This window comes from Linepithema humile, chromosome 5 (assembly GCF_040581485.1).
Source record: "Linepithema humile isolate Giens D197 chromosome 5, Lhum_UNIL_v1.0, whole genome shotgun sequence".
Lineage (NCBI taxonomy): Eukaryota > Metazoa > Arthropoda > Insecta > Hymenoptera > Formicidae > Linepithema > Linepithema humile.
Window position 1 is genome coordinate 23,076,631 of NC_090132.1, and position 11,912 is coordinate 23,088,542.

Below are 11,912 nucleotides of genomic sequence, written 5' to 3' on the forward strand. Positions count from 1 at the left end.
GCCGATGCCATCCGGTCAGGCCGTATACTTGGATCAGGAAGCCATGAGGGTCGTGGGCATGGTTGAAAACGCGTGTGACGCGTCCATGCCACGATCTAAATGGTCCCCCAGTAGGACGATGCACTGGTGGACCGGGGAGATCGCCGAGCTTAGGCGTCTTTCCTCGGCCGCCAGGCGCAGATTCCTGCGAACACGCAGAAGAGGGGATCACGCCGAAACGACTATAGCTTTGGAGAGGTTTCGTGCGGCGCAAAACGCCCTCCGAGCCGCCATCGAAACAGCGAAGGCCAGGGTGTGAAAGGAGCTTATTTCCACCCTGGACCGGGAATCCGTGGGGACGTCTCTTCAAGATAGTTCTCAAGAAGTTGAAACCAAGGGCGCCCCCGACTGCAAAGAAACTTAAACCGGAATTTTTCGGGAATATTGTGGACACACTGTTCCTAGTAGGGGGAACTATCATCCCTCCCCCCCACGGTTGGGGAGGTGTGGCCCGAGGAGCCGGCAGTCTCGGCAGAGGAAATGTCCGCAGTGCGGGCCAGGCTTGGCGGTGCGGCCAAGGCGTCTAGACCCGACGGAACTCCCGGCAGGTCATGGGCCCTGGCGACGAGGGTGCTGGGCGATCGGATGGGGCGGCTGTTCACCGCCTGCCTCAGATCCGGTGCCTTCTCCTCGCGGTGGAGGAGAGCCAATCTGGTTCTCCTCCAAAAAGATGGCAAGCCGCCGGAGCAACCCTCCGCATACCGGCCTATATGCTTGCTGGATGAGGCGGGTAAGCTCTATGAGCGAGTAATCGTAGGACGCCTCGTTCAGCACCTGTCTCGGGATGGTCCCACTTCAAGTGATAAACAATACGGCTTCCGGGAGGGACGGTCGACTTTGGATGCAATACGCCACGTCTGTTTTTTCTCGGAGGCCGTAGTGGAGAAGGGGGGGGGAGGTGGCACTAGCGGTATTGTTGGATATTGTGAACGCCTTCAACTCCCTCCCCTGGGACTGTCTGGGGCAGCATTTGAACATCTTCAGCTGCTCCCGTATCTCCGGGCAGTCCTGTGGGACTACCTCCGGGGCAGAACGTTCGCATACAAGGACGGAACAGGCGCGGTGTGCGAGAGGAGGATGTACCGCGGGGTTCCACAGGGGTCTGTTTTGGGCCTGATGCTGTGGAATTTCGGGTACGATGTAGTGCTTCGAGCGGTCCTTCCCCCTGGCTTTGACGTCGTCTGTTACGCCGACGACACACTTGTCATGGCTCGGGGGGAGGATTGAAAAGAGGCCGCGGCTGTAGCAACCGCAGCCGTGGCCAGCGTAGTGCGCGTAATACGGGGCCTAGGATTAGAAGTGGCTCCTCAAAAGACAAAAACCCTGTTCTTCTACAAGAAAAAAGAAGCCCTGTTCTTCTACAAGAAGACAGGAGGAAGACCACCTCCGACATACATTAACGTCGGAGGGTCCCGAATCCCTGTGGGGTTCCAGATAAAATATCTGGGCTTTACCCTGGATGGACTCTAAGAGTTCATACAGCATTTCGATGCTCTAGCTCCCAGAGTGGACCTCCCAGGATGGCGAAAGCGTTGTGTCGCCTCCTGCCCAATCTCGACGATCCAGGTGCCAAAGTCCGGCACCTTTACACGAACACCGTCCGATTGGTATTTCTTTACGGGGCACCGATTTGGGCAAACGACTGATGGCCAATAAACGCGCCAGCGCCTTGGTGCGTAAGGCCGATCGGCGCATGGCCATCAGGGTCGCCCGTTGTTATCGGACGGTGTCGTACGTGGCGTCCACGACCCTGGCAAAGGTGCTCCCGTTCGACCTAGTCGCTAGTTCGCGCGCCGAAGCTTATCGGTGCGCGATTGAGGTCGGACGGAGTGGCATTTCCCCGGAAATCATTCCCAAGAAAATGGAAAGGGAAAAGGCGAGGGCCCGGAGGTGGGCGCTCAGAGAGTGGAAACACCGACTGGGCGAACACAATACTCCGGGTCTTCCGGAACTGAAGACCGTCGAGACTATCCAGCCCTGCCTACAGAAGTGGGTAGGCAGGAGGGGAGGCGGAATTTCGTTCTGCCTGGCGCAGGTTTTCACCGGGTATGATTGCTTTGGTGACTACCTGTGCCGAATAGGTAAGCAGCGCACTACGCGGTGCTACCATTGCGCGGCCAACCGGGACTCGGCGCAGCACACGCTGGAGGAGTGCCCAGCGTGGACCGTAGAGCGTCGGGCCCTGGTCGAAATGGTGGGCGGAGACCTCTCTCTTCCTTCCCTGGTTAGAGGGATGTTGGAGAGAGAGGAGAGTTGGGTGGCAGTCTCCTCCTTCTGTGAGACGGTAATGTCTCGGAAGGAGAAGGTTGAGCGGGAGAGAAGGGGGGAGGGAGGCACGACCTCCTCTCAGAGAAGGAGGAGGAGGGGCCAAGGAGGTGGCCGGATAAGGCCATGCCCTCCGCGCCTAGGCGTGAATAACGCGCCGTGATAATGCTGGGTGGGAGATGGGAGAGCCTAGCGACCTCTCTCTTTTTCACCCCGGTGGGCTCCGAAGGGTGGTCCGCTGAGACCTCTCTTCGGGGCAAGAGGTACACGGTTCCCTCCGCTGGAGGAACCGTGAGGAACCCAACAACTCCTGTAAGGACTATTCCCAATCGCTGGTAAAAGACGGGGACTTTGATTCCAAACCCCCGGATGCCTGGACCCGTTAGGCGTGTTATTCACGACACCAGGATAGGGGAGTAAACCTCGATAAAAAATCCGGGATCTTGCCAGTCTTGTTAGCACGCCGGTGTTTCGACATGACGGCTGGCCGTGCACGAGGGGGGGGGGGAATAGGTGGCGACTTACACCGTAACCCCAAGTATGGGGCCGAAGGCCGGTGCTTTACACGAGCCGCGAGGGTTAGTCTTGATCGACAACCGTCTTAGTGGAAAGAGAACCACGATAAAAACACCCAGAAAAGACAACTCCGTGAAGTTGACAACTCACGGAGACTCAGTGCTCAAATTACATGTTATGTAAGACAATTTTTCCTTTATTTCCCATAATTTTTAATCAAATTTTTATACATTGAGAAAAAACTAATTTTTTAGTAAATATTCAGTAAAAACTTTAATTTAACTTCATTGTAAGTTGAAAGAATTAAAATTATTTGCTTTTCAAGGAAAAAAATATTATTATGATACTAAAATACCTATTAATACCTATTAATAAATAAATGCAATTACCTGAAAGATGATTCGTTAGGCCTCGTATATTTTATTGGCGTTGGTGTTGATGTTAGCGTCAGCGTGGGCGTGGGCGTTGACGATGGCGTAGGAGTTGGTGTTGGCGTAGGCTTTGGCGTTGGCGTAGGTTTTAGCATTAGCGTAGACTACGGCGTTGGGGGCTGGCGTGCGCTTTGGCGACGGCGTGGGCGTAGACGCGTCCGCAAACTTGATCATTGACATAGGCGTGGCCGCAGGGCCATTCTTCAATAAGTCGCTAATGTCCAGCATTAGCGACAAATTATAGAGTGGCCCGTAGCTATGTAGCCTAGCCCAACCGTAGCCGCAGCCGCATTCGTAGGCACCAGCCGTAGCCGCAGCCGCAACCGTTGCCGGCAGCCCTTGCCGTAGCCATAGCCGTAGCCGTAACCGTAGCCGCAGCCGTAGCCATAGCCGTAGCGGTTGCCATCCATCATACGCAACGGACAAGAGCGGAGTTGATCTGTAAAATACAAAATCGAGTTCAGATTAATAATGTGTTAAACTTAGTATTTTATAAATAAAATTATTGTACATATTAAATTTTTTCTTTATTTCCCATAATTTTTAATCAAATTCTTATACATTGAGAAAAAACTAATTTTTTAGTAAATATTCAGTAAAAACTTTAATTTAACTTCATTGTAAGTTGAAAGAATTGAAATTATTTGCTTTTCAAGGAAAAAAATATTATTATGATACTAAAATACCTATTAATAAATAAATGCAATTACCTGAAAGATGATTCGTTAGGCCTCGTATATTTTATTGGCGTTGGTGTTGACGTTAGCGTCAGCGTGGGCGTGGGCGTTGACGATGGCGTAGGAGTTGGTGTTGGCGTAGGCTTTGGCGTTGGCGTAGGTTTTAGCATTAGCGTAGACTACGGCGTTGGGGGCTGGCGTGCGCTTTGGCGACGGCGTGGGCGTAGACGCGTCCGCAAACTTGATCATTGACATAGGCGTGGCCGCAGGGCCATTCTTCAATAAGTCGCTAATGTCCAGCATTAGCGACGAATTATAGAGTGGCCCGTAGCTATGTAGCCTAGCCCAACCGTAGCCGCAGCCGCATTCGTAGGCACCAGCCGTAGCCGCAGCCGCAACCGTTGCCGGCAGCCCTTGCCGTAGCCATAGCCGTAGCCGTAACCGTAGCCGCAGCCGTAGCCATAGCCGTAGCGGTTGCCATCCATCATACGCAACGGACAAGAGCGGAGTTGATCTGTAAAATACAAAATCGAGTTCAGATTAATAATGTGTTAAACTTAGTATTTTATAAATAAAATTATTGTACATATTAAATTTTTTCTTTATTTCCCATAATTTTTAATCAAATTCTTATACATTGAGAAAAAACTAATTTTTTAGTAAATATTCAGTAAAAACTTTAATTTAACTTCATTGTAAGTTGAAAGAATTGAAATTATTTGCTTTTCAAGGAAAAAAATATTATTATGATACTAAAATACCTATTAATAAATAAATGCAATTACCTGAAAGATGATTCGTTAGGCCTCGTATATTTTATTGGCGTTGGTGTTGACGTTAGCGTCAGCGTGGGCGTGGGCGTTGACGATGGCGTAGGAGTTGGTGTTGGCGTAGGCTTTGGCGTTGGCGTAGGTTTTAGCATTAGCGTAGACTACGGCGTTGGGGGCTGGCGTGCGCTTTGGCGACGGCGTGGGCGTAGACGCGTCCGCAAACTTGATCATTGACATAGGCGTGGCCGCAGGGCCATTCTTCAATAAGTCGCTAATGTCCAGCATTAGCGACGAATTATAGAGTGGCCCGTAGCTATGTAGCCTAGCCCAACCGTAGCCGCAGCCGCATTCGTAGGCACCAGCCGTAGCCGCAGCCGCAACCGTTGCCGGCAGCCCTTGCCGTAGCCATAGCCGTAGCCGTAACCGTAGCCGCAGCCGTAGCCATAGCCGTAGCGGTTGCCATCCATCATACGCAACGGACAAGAGCGGAGTTGATCTGTAAAATACAAAATCGAGTTCAGATTAATAATGTGTTAAACTTAGTATTTTATAAATAAAATTATTGTACATATTAAATTTTTTCTTTATTTCCCATAATTTTTAATCAAATTCTTATACATTGAGAAAAAACTAATTTTTTAGTAAATATTCAGTAAAAACTTTAATTTAACTTCATTGTAAGTTGAAAGAATTGAAATTATTTGCTTTTCAAGGAAAAAAATATTATTATGATACTAAAATACCTATTAATAAATAAATGCAATTACCTGAAAGATGATTCGTTAGGCCTCGTATATTTTATTGGCGTTGGTGTTGACGTTAGCGTCAGCGTGGGCGTGGGCGTTGACGATGGCGTAGGAGTTGGTGTTGGCGTAGGCTTTGGCGTTGGCGTAGGTTTTAGCATTAGCGTAGACTACGGCGTTGGGGGCTGGCGTGCGCTTTGGCGACGGCGTGGGCGTAGACGCGTCCGCAAACTTGATCATTGACATAGGCGTGGCCGCAGGGCCATTCTTCAATAAGTCGCTAATGTCCAGCATTAGCGACGAATTATAGAGTGGCCCGTAGCTATGTAGCCTAGCCCAACCGTAGCCGCAGCCGCATTCGTAGGCACCAGCCGTAGCCGCAGCCGCAACCGTTGCCGGCAGCCCTTGCCGTAGCCATAGCCGTAGCCGTAACCGTAGCCGCAGCCGTAGCCATAGCCGTAGCGGTTGCCATCCATCATACGCAACGGACAAGAGCGGAGTTGATCTGTAAAATACAAAATCGAGTTCAGATTAATAATGTGTTAAACTTAGTATTTTATAAATAAAATTATTGTACATATTAAATTTTTTCTTTATTTCCCATAATTTTTAATCAAATTCTTATACATTGAGAAAAAACTAATTTTTTAGTAAATATTCAGTAAAAACTTTAATTTAACTTCATTGTAAGTTGAAAGAATTGAAATTATTTGCTTTTCAAGGAAAAAAATATTATTATGATACTAAAATACCTATTAATAAATAAATGCAATTACCTGAAAGATGATTCGTTAGGCCTCGTATATTTTATTGGCGTTGGTGTTGACGTTAGCGTCAGCGTGGGCGTGGGCGTTGACGATGGCGTAGGAGTTGGTGTTGGCGTAGGCTTTGGCGTTGGCGTAGGTTTTAGCATTAGCGTAGACTACGGCGTTGGGGGCTGGCGTGCGCTTTGGCGACGGCGTGGGCGTAGACGCGTCCGCAAACTTGATCATTGACATAGGCGTGGCCGCAGGGCCATTCTTCAATAAGTCGCTAATGTCCAGCATTAGCGACGAATTATAGAGTGGCCCGTAGCTATGTAGCCTAGCCCAACCGTAGCCGCAGCCGCATTCGTAGGCACCAGCCGTAGCCGCAGCCGCAACCGTTGCCGGCAGCCCTTGCCGTAGCCATAGCCGTAGCCGTAACCGTAGCCGCAGCCGTAGCCATAGCCGTAGCGGTTGCCATCCATCATACGCAACGGACAAGAGCGGAGTTGATCTGTAAAATACAAAATCGAGTTCAGATTAATAATGTGTTAAACTTAGTATTTTATAAATAAAATTATTGTACATATTAAATTTTTTCTTTATTTCCCATAATTTTTAATCAAATTCTTATACATTGAGAAAAAACTAATTTTTTAGTAAATATTCAGTAAAAACTTTAATTTAACTTCATTGTAAGTTGAAAGAATTGAAATTATTTGCTTTTCAAGGAAAAAAATATTATTATGATACTAAAATACCTATTAATAAATAAATGCAATTACCTGAAAGATGATTCGTTAGGCCTCGTATATTTTATTGGCGTTGGTGTTGACGTTAGCGTCAGCGTGGGCGTGGGCGTTGACGATGGCGTAGGAGTTGGTGTTGGCGTAGGCTTTGGCGTTGGCGTAGGTTTTAGCATTAGCGTAGACTACGGCGTTGGGGGCTGGCGTGCGCTTTGGCGACGGCGTGGGCGTAGACGCGTCCGCAAACTTGATCATTGACATAGGCGTGGCCGCAGGGCCATTCTTCAATAAGTCGCTAATGTCCAGCATTAGCGACGAATTATAGAGTGGCCCGTAGCTATGTAGCCTAGCCCAACCGTAGCCGCAGCCGCATTCGTAGGCACCAGCCGTAGCCGCAGCCGCAACCGTTGCCGGCAGCCCTTGCCGTAGCCATAGCCGTAGCCGTAACCGTAGCCGCAGCCGTAGCCATAGCCGTAGCGGTTGCCATCCATCATACGCAACGGACAAGAGCGGAGTTGATCTGTAAAATACAAAATCGAGTTCAGATTAATAATGTGTTAAACTTAGTATTTTATAAATAAAATTATTGTACATATTAAATTTTTTCTTTATTTCTCATAATTTTTAATCAAATTCTTATACATTGAGAAAAAACTAATTTTTTAGTAAATATTCAGTAAAAACTTTAATTTAACTTCATTGTAAGTTGAAAGAATTGAAATTATTTGCTTTTCAAGGAAAAAAATATTATTATGATACTAAAATACCTATTAATAAATAAATGCAATTACCTGAAAGATGATTCGTTAGGCCTCGTATATTTTATTGGCGTTGGTGTTGACGTTAGCGTCAGCGTGGGCGTGGGCGTTGACGATGGCGTAGGAGTTGGTGTTGGCGTAGGCTTTGGCGTTGGCGTAGGTTTTAGCATTAGCGTAGACTACGGCGTTGGGGGCTGGCGTGCGCTTTGGCGACGGCGTGGGCGTAGACGCGTCCGCAAACTTGATCATTGACATAGGCGTGGCCGCAGGGCCATTCTTCAATAAGTCGCTAATGTCCAGCATTAGCGACGAATTATAGAGTGGCCCGTAGCTATGTAGCCTAGCCCAACCGTAGCCGCAGCCGCATTCGTAGGCACCAGCCGTAGCCGCAGCCGCAACCGTTGCCGGCAGCCCTTGCCGTAGCCATAGCCGTAGCCGTAACCGTAGCCGCAGCCGTAGCCATAGCCGTAGCGGTTGCCATCCATCATACGCAACGGACAAGAGCGGAGTTGATCTGTAAAATACAAAATCGAGTTCAGATTAATAATGTGTTAAACTTAGTATTTTATAAATAAAATTATTGTACATATTAAATTTTTTCTTTATTTCCCATAATTTTTAATCAAATTCTTATACATTGAGAAAAAACTAATTTTTTAGTAAATATTCAGTAAAAACTTTAATTTAACTTCATTGTAAGTTGAAAGAATTGAAATTATTTGCTTTTCAAGGAAAAAAATATTATTATGATACTAAAATACCTATTAATAAATAAATGCAATTACCTGAAAGATGATTCGTTAGGCCTCGTATATTTTATTGGCGTTGGTGTTGACGTTAGCGTCAGCGTGGGCGTGGGCGTTGACGATGGCGTAGGAGTTGGTGTTGGCGTAGGCTTTGGCGTTGGCGTAGGTTTTAGCATTAGCGTAGACTACGGCGTTGGGGGCTGGCGTGCGCTTTGGCGACGGCGTGGGCGTAGACGCGTCCGCAAACTTGATCATTGACATAGGCGTGGCCGCAGGGCCATTCTTCAATAAGTCGCTAATGTCCAGCATTAGCGACGAATTATAGAGTGGCCCGTAGCTATGTAGCCTAGCCCAACCGTAGCCGCAGCCGCATTCGTAGGCACCAGCCGTAGCCGCAGCCGCAACCGTTGCCGGCAGCCCTTGCCGTAGCCATAGCCGTAGCCGTAACCGTAGCCGCAGCCGTAGCCATAGCCGTAGCGGTTGCCATCCATCATACGCAACGGACAAGAGCGGAGTTGATCTGTAAAATACAAAATCGAGTTCAGATTAATAATGTGTTAAACTTAGTATTTTATAAATAAAATTATTGTACATATTAAATTTTTTCTTTATTTCTCATAATTTTTAATCAAATTCTTATACATTGAGAAAAAACTAATTTTTTAGTAAATATTCAGTAAAAACTTTAATTTAACTTCATTGTAAGTTGAAAGAATTGAAATTATTTGCTTTTCAAGGAATAAAATATTATTATGATACTAAAATACCTATTAATAAATAAATGCAATTACCTGAAAGATGATTCGTTAGGCCTCGTATATTTTATTGGCGTTGGTGTTGACGTTAGCGTCAGCGTGGGCGTGGGCGTTGACGATGGCGTAGGAGTTGGTGTTGGCGTAGGCTTTGGCGTTGGCGTAGGTTTTAGCATTAGCGTAGACTACGGCGTTGGGGGCTGGCGTGCGCTTTGGCGACGGCGTGGGCGTAGACGCGTCCGCAAACTTGATCATTGACATAGGCGTGGCCGCAGGGCCATTCTTCAATAAGTCGCTAATGTCCAGCATTAGCGACGAATTATAGAGTGGCCCGTAGCTATGTAGCCTAGCCCAACCGTAGCCGCAGCCGCATTCGTAGGCACCAGCCGTAGCCGCAGCCGCAACCGTTGCCGGCAGCCCTTGCCGTAGCCATAGCCGTAGCCGTAACCGTAGCCGCAGCCGTAGCCATAGCCGTAGCGGTTGCCATCCATCATACGCAACGGACAAGAGCGAAGTTGATCTGTAAAATACAAAATCGAGTTCAGATTAATAATGTGTTAAACTTAGTATTTTATAAATAAAATTATTGTACATATTAAATTTTTTCTTTATTTCTCATAATTTTTAATCAAATTCTTATACATTGAGAAAAAACTAATTTTTTAGTAAATATTCAGTAAAAACTTTAATTTAACTTCATTGTAAGTTGAAAGAATTGAAATTATTTGCTTTTCAAGGAAAAAAATATTATTATGATACTAAAATACCTATTAATAAATAAATGCAATTACCTGAAAGATGATTCGTTAGGCCTCGTATATTTTATTGGCGTTGGTGTTGACGTTAGCGTCAGCGTGGGCGTGGGCGTTGACGATGGCGTAGGAGTTGGTGTTGGCGTAGGCTTTGGCGTTGGCGTAGGTTTTAGCATTAGCGTAGACTACGGCGTTGGGGGCTGGCGTGCGCTTTGGCGACGGCGTGGGCGTAGACGCGTCCGCAAACTTGATCATTGACATAGGCGTGGCCGCAGGGCCATTCTTCAATAAGTCGCTAATGTCCAGCATTAGCGACGAATTATAGAGTGGCCCGTAGCTATGTAGCCTAGCCCAACCGTAGCCGCAGCCGCATTCGTAGGCACCAGCCGTAGCCGCAGCCGCAACCGTTGCCGGCAGCCCTTGCCGTAGCCATAGCCGTAGCCGTAACCGTAGCCGCAGCCGTAGCCATAGCCGTAGCGGTTGCCATCCATCATACGCAACGGACAAGAGCGGAGTTGATCTGTAAAATACAAAATCGAGTTCAGATTAATAATATGTTAAACTTAGTATTTTATAAATAAAATTATTGTACATATTAATTTTTTCCTTTATTTCCCATAATTTTTAATCAAATTCTTATACATTGAGGAAAAACTAACTTTTTAGTAAATATTCAGTAAAAACTTTAATTTAACTTTATTGTAAGTTGGAAGAATTGAAATTATTTGCTTTTCAAGGAATAAAATATTATTATTGTAAAAGTAAAATATTACATTACATTAAATAAATTCAATCACTTTAAAGATGATTCGCTAGGGCCCAATTGTTATAATCATTTCAATGCATTACATGCGCTCGCCACATAAGAGCCATTGATCGACTCGTGGCAATGCTGTGTCGAGGGTACGTTAGCTTCTCCTTCAGGATGGTTTACCCTTTAAATCCTTAAGGATAAACCACCATCCTGAAGGATACTGAGCCCTCCCACCACGACAAGGTGTACCCATGGGAGGGAAGAATTATTAATTGTAATATGACTTATGTTGGACAGACGAAAAGACAACTTAACACCAGAATAAAAGAACATAAAAACGACATTAATAAGAAGAGCTGTTCTTCTTCTGTCATTTCCAAACACAGAATTGATTCTTCCCATGATTTTGATTGGAATAATGTTAAGATATTGGACGGTGAACCCTCTTATCCGAAAAGACTGATTTCTAAAATGGTCTTTATTAAAAGACAAAATGCAGGGCTCAATAATCAAAACGACACGGATCATTTACCTGATGCCTATCTCCCGATTATTAATTTAATTCCTCCTCTATAAATTTTTTTTTCCTCCTTTTTCCTCTACCAATTTCCTTTTACCCCCATCTTTCTCCTTCCCTATTGACTCCTTCCCCTCCCCCCCTTTCTCCCTTTCTACCGTCAATTGGAATTTCTGAATTTCAACAACCAATTACGATACCAATAACAAATTACGATCACTAAAATATTCAAGTTCAACATGTAAAGACATCTGGTCTTAACTTTTCCATCTCGTTCCTTCTACTTGGGCGAGCGCTTCTCCATCATGTAATTAATACAAGTACGTTTATCTTTTTTCTTAATTTTACCTTCTTTTTATTTTATTTATTTTAACTATTATTGTATTTTTTTGTATCTATTGCAGTCCTATCTAATTTATTAACGAACAACAATATGGTCGATAAAGGATTGCAAATACGTCTTTTACATCTTTTAATTATTTAATCATTGCGGGCGAATTTTATATTTTATTGTTTCTTATTTTGTACATTGAAGAAGGCCTGATGGCAGGCTGAAACGTTTGTAAACATTTTTAATGAATATATCATAACCTTTGCACGAAAATCTAGCATTGTGGCTCTTTACGCTCCTTATTGATTTTATTTGATTTAAGAATTATTAATACCTTGCAATCTGGAAAAATATAATTTTAGCAATAGCTAA

At 45.5% G+C, this 11,912-nt stretch overlaps 2 protein-coding genes across 2 annotated transcripts; one reads left to right on the forward strand and one right to left on the reverse strand.

Moving 5' to 3' along the window:
• Positions 1-519: 519 nt before the first annotated feature.
• LOC137000209 (uncharacterized) lies at positions 520-2,467 on the forward strand. The gene is made up of 3 exons (XM_067356169.1): positions 520-769; positions 1,024-1,172; positions 1,538-2,467. Exons 1-3 carry the CDS (start codon positions 520-522, stop codon positions 2,465-2,467), a joined length of 1,329 nt encoding a protein of 442 aa, XP_067212270.1.
• A 1,041-nt stretch (positions 2,468-3,508) lies between these two features.
• Positions 3,509-10,464, reverse strand: LOC137000091 (uncharacterized). Its single transcript, XM_067355793.1, has 9 exons — positions 9,226-10,464; positions 8,474-8,954; positions 7,722-8,202; positions 6,970-7,450; positions 6,218-6,698; positions 5,466-5,946; positions 4,714-5,194; positions 3,962-4,442; positions 3,509-3,690 (listed from the first exon to the last, which is right to left on the reverse strand). Exons 7-8 carry the CDS (start codon positions 4,848-4,850, stop codon positions 3,977-3,979), a joined length of 603 nt encoding a protein of 200 aa, XP_067211894.1. The 5' UTR covers positions 4,851-5,194; positions 5,466-5,946; positions 6,218-6,698; positions 6,970-7,450; positions 7,722-8,202; positions 8,474-8,954; positions 9,226-10,464; the 3' UTR covers positions 3,509-3,690; positions 3,962-3,976.
• Between the last annotated feature and the right edge of the window lie 1,448 nt (positions 10,465-11,912).